This window comes from Haplochromis burtoni, unplaced genomic scaffold (genome assembly GCF_018398535.1).
Source record: "Haplochromis burtoni strain Fernald_Lab_line unplaced genomic scaffold, NCSU_Asbu1 Contig_323, whole genome shotgun sequence".
In the NCBI taxonomy this organism is placed as follows: domain Eukaryota; kingdom Metazoa; phylum Chordata; class Actinopteri; order Cichliformes; family Cichlidae; genus Haplochromis; species Haplochromis burtoni.
In genome coordinates, this window is record NW_024582684.1 from 438,854 (window position 1) to 450,667 (window position 11,814).

Sequence of the window (11,814 nt, forward strand, 5' to 3'; positions counted from 1 at the left end):
ATAGATAGATAGATAGATAGATAGATAGATAGATAGATAGATAGATAGATAGATAGATAGATAGATAGATAGATAGATAGATAGATAGATAAGTACAAGAAGAAAAACTCAGCAGGTTATGCATGCATTTACATTTCTCTCCTATTCTTTCTTTATTTTTGAACCATTTTCTTTCATTATAATTATGGTGAATGCAAAACTACAGGTAAAGATAGATTACAAAATACTGATTTTAGTACAGTATCTAAACGGGTATTCATTTGCTCTCTATGGTTTGTTTTTTTATAACTACTGCAATCCATCTGTTATCTGCTAGCCTAATATGATGCATATATACTCATACTTCAACACGGTATTCTTTAAGGCATGCTCACAGGATAAGTGCAACATGGACACATTTGAGACTCTGCCTGGAGGCTGAGGGAGTAGGGCATCTGGTCTCCTAGTGATAAGCATGTGTGTGTGTGAAAATGTGTGTATGAAGGCACGTGCATGTGCGTGTGACGCGTGTTGACAAGGTAGCCCAGTCCGGTCAGCATTCATTAGTGATAGAGAGAATCCCCGAATGAGGAGTGCTGTGACAGGCAGGACTCTCGTTAGGGAACTTAACACACACACACACGCACACACACAGACACACTCAGTAGGGTCAGGCTGCCTTGTGCACAGAATCAGCCCAACATCAATTAGTTCATGGATGCATGCATTATAGACTCTGTGAGTGTGGCGGCTTTGGCGACAGCTATGTTAATGCCGACCCTGTAGGAAATGAAGATTCAGGGCAGAAAAACATGGGACATCGAGGCCACGTCACACATACATGTAAGACTAATGTGGAGAAGATTGTCTTATTGATACAGTAAATAATACAGTGTTGTTGAGACTGTTAACTGCATTAACGGTGCAGTTATAACATTATATATTTATTTTTTTCTTCAAGATGTTGGGAAAACTGCGGTGGCAAAATAGCCAAGGTTGAAAAATGTAGTGTGTGTTTATATTTGTAGCATAATTAGCAGGTGTGTGCTGAGCGGATATGACTAAGCAGAGATGGATAGAAACGGCAGGTACATCCAAAGACTTGGATCCAGTCTGATCTTGTTTCTTTGTTGATGTTTTGCTCAGTTTTATGCAGATGCTGTTTATCTTCTAGAGAGCATCTCCAGTGAGATAGAACTAGTTCAGGATTGGAAATATTGAGCTCATTAAAAAGAAAAAAAAGATTTGATTATTTTCATAATTTTAGCAGTGAGCAGGTTCAGGTGGGGCCTGTGATGTTTGCAAAACCTTATGTGCTCTGATGAATACAGAGTGTAAACGCTTCACATATGTCCTGATAATTAGCACCATTACTGTCTGTTTACTCATTATATATTAACCAATCAACACATTAGGATAATTAAAGGAAGCAGGTTAGGAAAACAGGGCAATGCTTTGGGCAATCATTATTGTCTATGCTCTTGTCAGACTTTGTAGAGGGAACAGTTTTTTTGTCATTATCTGAACATATGGGAGCATGCAGCCCTGTTGAATTATGAACATAACTTGACTGACACGCAGCCATTGTCTGTGTAGCCACCGTGTGCTTGGAGGAAATGAGAGGGTTAATTAACTGATGGGTGAGATGCTGGTGGAGCATACGGGGTGATGGAATAGCTTTTGAATTATGAAACAGCGGAATGCTGTGGCTGGTGGCGTCCGGCCATATGTCAGTGTATGCCTTCTCTGTCTAGCTGGGGACAGCTGGTCAGATTGCTCATGTTCAGCTGAGTTAGGGGCCAATCAATCAAAATGGGGCAGTTTGTTAGGTCGTTTAAGTGGAGGAAAGAATAACACAGAGGAGTCTATTGTGAGTCTATCACTTTAGTGCCATTAGGGATTTGTCAAGAACTGTTAACAGATATGCAATCACACTCCAATGAAATCAGTTGCACCGCTTGGTATTTAGAAAGCTGAATAGGTTTGTAGATTAAAAATAAAAATTGAAGGATTTTTGTAAGTAGAAGGATTAAGTCGATTATAACAGACAGTTTTGAGAAATCAAAATTATTCAAACTTTGACTTTTCTTACTTAAATTAGTTGTTTTGCCACCTATTGTCAGCTGACCAATACATTTTATATACTTTTAAAATGATTTTTTTGTAGTAAACTAGAAATCACAAAAAAAAAACCAGTTTGTAGTTAAGTGCGTCTGTTAAGTTTTTACAGACTTATCAAAGGGAAACTTAAAGTCTCTGCCATTATCCAGAGCTAAAGAATTATGCTCCATAAAAGTAATCTGATTGGATAAAATGCTTGACTACTTTATGCTGGAATGCAAATTGAATTTTCTACAACTTTTCAGACTTCACTAAATTAGGTTTGGCTTGTGTTTTTATCATTAGTTTTAGTGAATTTTCAATTTAAAGGATTTATTTTGACATACAAAAAAGAACAGAACCAATAAAATGCCAGATGACTACACAGGCCTCATCGTCTGTGTGTTTCTGCAGTGTGCATGTGCCTCTGGGTGGCTGTCTGTCCCATTTGCAGGTCTGCGATGAGGCTTTTTGTCATTTCAGATGCTCTGAAGATACGTTATACATATGTTGTGTGATTCTGGTATAAAAAAGGGCCTGTGTGATTCTGGCATTTTCTATAAATTAAAAGGCTTTTGATAACATCAGTTATAAGAAATATCAAAGGCAGAGGATTGTGCCAAAGCAGATATTGCCTTCACAGCATGACATGATGGAAATAGCTGGCTATTGTCTCAGTCTCTGCTGGACAAAAATGATATGGTCACACTGATCAATAGTCTCTGTTACACATGATGTATCTCCCATGGCTGTGGCTGTCTGCTTTGCTCCATCTGTCCCCGGCTGTTGCATATTTCTCCAGCCCCTCTCGCTCCCACTTACAAACTTGATGTGCTTGTTTTTCCGGAGCTGAGTATGAGTTCCCTTGAGAACGGTGAACATTTAGGCACAAAGATGGCTTTTGCTACCTTAGAACTACTCCCCTGATGAAATTGATGTTTGTTTGAAAAGGATGATTGTGTGAAGATTTTATTATCCTTTATGTCATGCACACTTTAAACTTGACATACACACATAATTCTGCAAATTAAATGTAAATGTTGCAGCTTTTCCTATTTAAAACGTGAATTTTGCAGCGCAAAAAAACAAAGAGAGCCACTGAGTTGAGATAAGAGTGAGTGGGCGGTGAGCAAGTGATTGAACAGTGCTGGTCTTTTTAATCTGCTCAGAAAAAAGACGGAGAAACGATGCTTACCAGTCTGTCACTGCTATAACTTATCTCAGAGACCATCCCTGTATTAATTGTTTGTTGCTGATGGACCATGAAATGAACAATTAGGTTGGGACATCAATACATTTCACACTTTGATGCTGATGTGTAATACCAAGTGAAGTGAATCCTAATAAAAGCATCATTATGCAAACATTAAGCACCATTGTATTATTTTACTATTTCTTTTAGACAAGGTCTGCATATAACATTAGTCTTGCATTTTCCAGGCAGATTTGTGTTGTGTATGGATTAATCGGGATATGGTTTGTTGCCATGTGAAATATGGATTTGCACAAATTATTCTGTTCTTGTTGTGTTTAACACACTATCATGGCTTTTTTTTTAGCTTAAAAATGTGATTTTAATTCCTTTAGAATCTTTTAAAGCAGATGAGATATTTAGTATGACCTAATGAAGAATATATTAATTTGTAGATCTTAAAAATAATCACAAATTGGACAGAAGTTTTTAACTCCCTAAGCTATTTAATTTAATTGAATTCAATTCAGTCTAATTATACAGCACCAAATCACAACAACAGTTGCCGCAAGCCGCTTTCCATTGTAATAAAATAATAAAGAGAAAATCCCAACAATCATATGACCCTGTATGAGCAAACGCTTTGGAGACAGTGGGAAGGAAAAACTCAATTTTATAAGGAAGAAATTGGTTTGCAGAACAAGGCTCATCTCTGTGACCAGTTGGGGGTGAGGGGAGGATGACAGGACAAAGACATGCCGTGGAAGAGAGACAGAGATTAATAATAAAAAACTATACAATAAATGTTATCAAAGTGTTTTTATACATTCATAATCCATAATCTTGTAGTTTTATGTGCTTGTAGGTCCTCTCTGTGTGTCTGCAGAATATCATTTACTTACCTAGCAGGCAAATCCACTTAAAATTGGTCTTCTTTGACTTTTTTTTTTAAATTTTCTGAAAATATGATTGAGGTACAAGTGTTTGTCATTTAGTCCTCTCTTTCTTTCTCTCATTATTGTTTAAGGAAATGATTTTTGTTATTTTGAAGTTTGTTAAAATGTCCATCCACTATAAATCAGTTAAATGTTTTGAGGAAAATCTGCTTCTTTGCTGGATAAACTTTGTCAGTTGTTGTTTACTTGTTTATTTGTTGTTAGAAAGAAAAAAAAATAAGAAAAAGATCATATTTTGGAATAGTTAGTAAATCTGTGTATTGCGGCCTAAATAAAGCATCCTAATGTGTATACATATGGCAAACCAAGTGAGCAGATTCTCTCTGTGTGTCAATTCCCAGGTCTGTATGGTGACAGGAAGACTGAGCTGTGACATATAAACAGCTCGCCACAAGACCGTCTGGGCTCAGCAGGAAGTACCTCCATATCTACTTCCAGGTCATCCTCAGACGTCATGTGGACCAGATGCCTGCTCTTGATCTCAACCTTCTTTTCCCCCATAGCCATTGGTAAGGGACACACTACTCATTGCACTGCCCTAACCAAAAAAGGAGAAAAAAAAAACTACATTTAATTTGTTAATTGAAATGTGTTGTATTGCTCAATTATTACTATTGCTACATTAAAGATTTTCAGTCAAATATCTATGTGACTAAAGTCCATTTGGCAAAAGCAAGAAAAACGTTTTGGTCATAAAACAGCATTTGATTATTTTAAGCTATAGTCTGTGTTTTTAATAACTGTATTGACAAGAGCAATAGGTAATGTTAGTTAATTTTATAATAGTCACAATTGTCTGCTAAAATAAAGGCTTATTGCTGGACTTCTTTCAAAAAACAAATAGCATTTGTTGCAAAGAGCTGTTACTCAGCAGGCACAAAAAGCAAGGATACAAATGAGTCTTGAAACAACACAGATGGGATAAAGGAGGCCGACACACAGCGGATAAACAGACAAACCAACAAAGGGATGCACAGGACTACATACAGCATGGGCTGATTACAAAGCAAGGTGGCAACTGTTCAATTCAAGTTTACTTATAAAGCACCACATGACAGCAAGAGATGGCTCAAGGCACTTTATATTATAAGGTAAAGACCTTGCAGTATTCATGAGAGAACCTTAACAATCAAAGGACCCCATATGAGCAATTAGTTTGCAATGGTGGGAATGAGAAACTCCCTCTTAACTGGAAGAAACCTCCAGCAGAACCGTGCTATAAGCTTATCAAAAATGAACGTGATGAGTAGAGTAGAAAGAGCGTAGGTCTCCCCAATCCAAACTGGGAGTTAGTTTGACAGGAGAGGGACCTGATAGCTGAAGGCTCTGCCTCCCATTCTACTTTTAAAAAGTCTAGGAACCAGAAGTAAGCACCGTCTGAGAGTGAAGCACTCTGTTAGGATAATATGATACTATGAGTCTTTAACATATGATGGGGTCTGATTATTTGAGAGTTTGTGTGTGAGGAGAAAGATTTTAAATTCAGTTCTGGATTTAACAGGGAGCAAATGAAGAGATGCTAATACAGAGGAAACGTGGTCTCTCTGTCTATTCCCTGACACCTGATAATAATGAATTAAGATTGTCCAGACTTGAAATAATGAATGCATGAAAAATAGACAAGTGAAGATATATAAAACAAGAGTGAAACTAATCAGGATAGCGCAGACAATCATAAAGGAGTGAAGAGGCAAAGGCACAGGAGACACACAAGAAAAAGCAATTACCAAAATAAGACAGTAAGTGGAAACCAGTAGGACAAATGTGTAAACACATAGACCAGACAGAGATGGGCAAGATGGGGAGACAATGAGGACACCATGAAAATATGAGCATAAGAAAGAATAACAATAAAACCAAAAATAAGAATCAAAACTCAGGGCACCATTTTATTGCACACACAGAAATTTTTCACACGTACAAAATGTTCAGTGCAGATGAAGTCCAGTAGGTCAACTTTATATTTCCTCCTTTCCTACATGACTATAGGCTTAAAAGACTCTGAGAGGGAGCTCTGGCCCATTTGAACTCGGTCCTATTAATAGCTCCTGTCACTCACATTGTGTAACTTTGTAACATGCACTCACGCACAAACACTCATATGTATCCACATTTTAAATAGATGTAGGTCTCTACAGCAAGTGATTCCTGGACCACACACACAAACACACCATCAAGCATGTACTTGCACCAACGTTGCCAGAAATCCCACCTAAACACTAATGGATGCAATTAAAAGGCACACAGGGAGTGCTTATAGTCAGGCATATAAACACCAAGGGCTTGGTTTTGCAGGAAGAGATGAGTTTCAGTTAAATATATTTGCATCGATGTCTAAAGAATGAGTTGATGTATGCAAAGTATGTTCCTTTTGCTTTGTGAGGAAACCTGTACAGCTGAAACAAGGACACCAGCTTGAGGGCACACAACAGCAACCACTCAGTCTTCTCCACAGACCCATATTATTTTAGGATTGTTCAAACAAAAAGACATTTAAACGTGAATCTGGGAATTATTTTGTTTGTTTTTTTTTGGCAGGGTTTTACGGGTTTTTTATACGCTCTATTGGGTGGAGGTGACTGACTGAAGAACATCCAGCTTATTTCCTTTAAGGAACTTGTGTGTGAAGCATTTGCACTGTGAAGCTTTGTCTAATCAGTTTTGCAGAATTTGGCTTATTCTGAGCAGAGAGTCTAGGCCTGTATACTTCAGAATTCACCCTGCTACTTCTATAAGCTATCACATTATCAGTAAACAGTAGTGACCCAATTCCACTGGCAGTCATACATGCTCATGCCTAACCCTCCACCATATTTGACAGATGATGCTTCGAATCATTAGCTGCAACATCATCAACATCTGCAAAAAGCAACTGCTGTTGCAACTAGAGACTGAGGTACAACACATTGAGTGACCTACAACACAAAGACGTCAGGTCTGAGGGGGAATGTCATCATCCCCACTCTCCAAGACTGGGCACCAAGTCCTGAAAACAACTGGTAGATTAAATGCAAGGGCAGCTGACCTGAAACAGAAGACCATGGCTAAGCTGGGAACCTATAACTCTATAAGATTAACAACAGCCACAAGGAGCGGTATCTTCCATGGAGAAAAAGACTTGTGGCCAAGATCAAGGCAGAACAAAGGGACGTTAGCAAACTATCTGCAGGAAGGAGTGATGAAGTGTGATGGCTTCTGGTATACCTTTTAAAGCAATTAGCTTGAACAGTTATACCAGAAGCTGGGAGAATAAACCAAGTGTTCTCCACTGAACCATCCAAGTTATACTCTTGTGCTTCACAGGTAAAGGTGTGGCTGGTTGGGATTAGCTGAGTATGAATTATTGGCAGTCCGCGGCAGTGTCATCATTTATGTCATCTCCATTTAGGTAACCAATCTGTATCTGTCTGTCTTCTGGGTTCACTAGTCACCATCCAAGAAAAATAAAGAGTTGGACAGCACCAGACTCTGGCATGATCCACACCTACTGGCTCAAGGATTTACTTCATTTTGTGAGCCCCTGGAAGCACAAATTAACCAGTTGCTAATGGATGAGGTATACCCGGAATGGCTAACCGGAGGCTGAAAAGGCCTGATCGCTATGGAACCCCAGAAGAGTACACTAAGCGGAAAGAAGGAGGCTGAGGACTAGTGAGTGTCAGAAACACTATCCAGGAAAGAAAGAACAAAGATCCATTAGCACACAGACAGATGGCCACAACTGATCATGTGCTTAGTAAATACCTCAGGCAGCAGAAACCCAAGAAAGAAGAGGCATAAGAAGAGGAAGCATCATGGATGGACACGCTACTGCATGCCATGGTCTCACTGGCAGGTAGAAGAAGGGTGTGATATTAAAAAATCCTAAATGGCTTGACAAAGCTGGACTGAAAGACACCATGGAGGCACTAATTGTGGCAGCACAGACACAAGCTCTAAGCGCAAGATTGATGGAGACTGGGGTCTACCACACCAGGCAAGATCCCAGGTGCAGGCTGTGCAAAGATGCCCCGAGATAATCCAGCACATAACAGGGTGTGAGATGCTAGTAGGCAGGACATACATGGGACCCCATAACCAATCGGCTGACATAGTATACAGGAACATCTGTGCCAAATATGGCTGGAGGTTACTGAGGTCAAAATGGGATACACCCCCTGGTGGTTGACAATGATCAAGCTAAGATATAGATATATATAGATAGATATATGAATATATCTATATATATATTGATAAAACAATGAGGGTACTGCTAGCCTTAACCTTTAGAATATCTTATGCACTTAAAATAAGTTGTTTTCCCTGTAACTCAAAGCACCCCACATTTAAGACATCAGCATTGGCCAAAAGCTTTGGCAGTTCAAGTGAGAGATCACCTTTTAAATCTCTCTTCTCTTTCCTTTCACCCATTCCTTCTTTCCATCTATCCACCTCTTTCGCCACTCTCTTGTTCTTGGCCCAAATGTAAAAATCAATATCCTTTTGTTTCAGCCCCCCGAGGCAATAAGAGTGTCTGAATAAGACTGTCCATACTGTCTGTTGCTGCCAAGTTTCTGTCACCACTTACACAACTAATGACAGACACATTAACATGGACTTGCCAGCTCACACATTATTACATGTAGTCAAAGACAGACAGCTAAATATGTGTGCATAGTGTGTGTGTGCGAGTGAATGCATGTGTATCAGGTGACAGAAATATGTGTAGAGGGTCCTTTGGAGATGGGTTAAGCACAGCAGCTTTATAGGTGAGGCAGCTGATATAATAAGATAAATTAAAATGTGACAGACGAGACAGGATGGCATGTACGAGTCAGTTCATTTACTCCTGCTTACAAAGGCAGAGTGGCTTTTAATGGGAATACAGATAGACCCCTCATTTGAATAGTGTGTGTGTGAGTTTGTGTCATAATGCTTGCTTCATACCCAAAGGGGACCCTGTAAGGCAACACTGTAAGACATCTGATCCAATGCTAGTCTAGACAGCTGCCTTACGATGCTGTTTATTGATCCCCGCATGCTCCAATTAACCCTCACTTCAGAATTTATATTCATGCTCACAGAGTCATGATGCAGCCATTGAAAAACTAATAAACTGACACTTACTTTCACACAGTAATGACCCAGTGCACTAAGACCCCCTGCTTACACAGACAAAACTGCATGATGCCCTGTTAAATCCTCAGCTACTTTGGAGACACACATCCTGTCTGAATGTGTGCTTAAGGTCTAATCATAGCCTGCAGTGGTATACATACGTGTGTGTGCATGTGTCTGTTCATTAGAGAAGACATTTTCAGTAAATGCCACTTATATATCAGTCTTATCTCTAAGCTACCTCCTGCCATTATCAATGTTTTTCCCTCAGGTACCAACACCACACTGATATTGGCTGGCTGTGAATTTCCACCTCTACATTCCATCACTCCGAGCATTTGTATGCATGAGTGTGTGCGTGTATGTGTGTGTGTGCGTGCGCGTGTATGTGCGTGTGTGTGTGTGTGTGTGCGTGTGCTTCCGTGCTTGTGTGTCTGTGATCTGGTGAAGGGCAGTATTAAGTTGAGCCCGGGCACAGTGTCATTGAGCTCATTCAGATTCTTTGCTGCATTTGTGTAACCATGACGCTTCTCTAACCAATGAGAGAGCCAAGGGAGGATGGACGGGGTTACTATGGTTACCATGACAGGGAGTGTTGCCTCACTTTACACAGATGTTGTATGTCTGTGTCTTTTTAATTGCTTTTGTGTCCGTACATTCATGTGTGTATACATGTGCTTGTTTCTGTGCTTTTAAGAAATGATTTGACAGGATATGTTCTTCCAAAAAGAGCGCTGGGTCTGGCAACCTTCCACATTAGTTTTGTGTAGATTTAATAAATGTTATTAGTTTATTCAAGTGGGAAATGCATAATATGTATATTGCATCCTGTATAGCAAAAATTCTCAGATGGTCTAGATGAGCAGTGCTATATATATATATATATATATATATGTGTGTGTGTGTGTGTGTGTGTGTGTGTGTGTGTGTGTGTGTGTGTGTGTGTAATAAAATCTGCATTATTATTATGGAAAGGTTAGGTGGATTCAGACATGGGCAATACAATTGAGCACCTCAGAAGAATAATCCATGCGACACTAACACCCAGAACCACACCATTATTGTCACTGCACTTCTATGTAATAGCTTCAGTCACATGGAGGTATGTATAAGGTGTTTTAGCAGGACATGAAAATAAAGAATGAGAGAAAGGGGAGAAAAGTCCAAATGCTTATGAGCAAGGAGAAAACTTTTTTTAAACTATTTGTGTGGCATTGGGGGGCTGGCTGGCGGGGACTAACTGGAATCCACAGGAAGCAAGGATTAAAATAAAAGAAGTGATGGAATCGCGATAACAAGAAGAATCCAAAATCATGACACTGTTAAGAATACTTTTGATGAGAAGAGTTTGCCTTTCTTCTGATTTTTGCTCATTTTGTTTTTAGATGAAAGGGAGTTGTGTGGCACAAAAGCGTCCGCCAGTGAAGTAAAAAAATATCGGGAATGTTCAGTAACTTCAGACTCATTGAAATTAATGACATGTTCCCTATTACAGTACAGTCGTAGTGGATGTTTGCATCACATTTGCAACTTGTGAGAATAATTAGGCATTGCCATCTTTGAATATTATCTGCAGCACTAAATATCTGTTGAAATTGCCAGGCAATTACTCTCTATCTAGAATGATGTCCAATACTGCTAACTGCAAAGCACTAATTACCAAGTCAGTTCACTCGTGACAGTGGACGTGCCCTTATAAGAAGTCTTTTGTTATGCTATTGTTTTCATATAGTCTGAATAATTACGTCTATATGACAAGGGTACAAATGCAATTTCAGTTTAACACAGCCTATTCTTGAATAATTCAGGCCTTGCAGTCCAAGTAAATTAAAGATGGCTCTACCAAAACGTCTGGAGTATTTCACCAAACAAAGACTTAATATCAATACATATGTCTTTCTGTCCAGTTTATGGCCGTGCCCCCATCCCCATGGCAGTAGTCCGCAGGGAGCTGTCCTGTGAGTCCTACCCCATTGAGTTACGCTGCCCAGGCACAGATGTCATCATGATTGAAAGTGCCAACTACGGCCGCACTGATGACAAGATCTGCGACTCGGACCCCGTCCAGATGGAAAACACGCGGTGCTACCTGCCTGATGCATACAAGATCATGTCACTCAGGTCAGTTTGTATGTACGTGTTTGAGTGAATGTGTGATGTGTCATTTTCTAAGAACTGTAAAACCAAAACTGACAACCACAGTGAACATAATTAATTCTTTGTGTTGCTTTGTTAATTAAGTTTGTCCCATGGTATCCTTTTGGTGCGTGTTGAAGGCTGACTCATGGCACAAAGACAGAGCCAAGACAGGAACAGTGTGAATTGCTTTACTTACTCTAAACCCCAGAGATCCTATCTTTAGTAGGTGTATTGATCCTCATTAAGTACAGTGGTATGAAAAAGTCTTTGCCCCCTTCCTGATTTTCGATTTTTTATATGTTTGTCACACTTAAATGTTTCAGATCATCAGATCAACAAATGTAAATATTA

General features: G+C 39.4%; 1 protein-coding gene across 10 annotated transcripts in view; it reads left to right on the top strand.

The window, feature by feature from the left end:
• adgrl3.1 (adhesion G protein-coupled receptor L3.1) overlaps positions 1-11,814 on the top strand; it is a gene marked incomplete at its 3' end in the record, with an annotated part of 130,819 nt that overhangs the window by 25,115 nt on the left and 93,890 nt on the right. For all 10 annotated transcript variants that reach the window (XM_014339944.2, XM_014339947.2, XM_014339948.2 and 7 more), the window contains 2 exon segments: positions 4,569-4,736; positions 11,232-11,445. In XM_014339944.2, coding sequence (XP_014195430.2) covers positions 4,682-4,736; positions 11,232-11,445 — 269 coding nt within the window.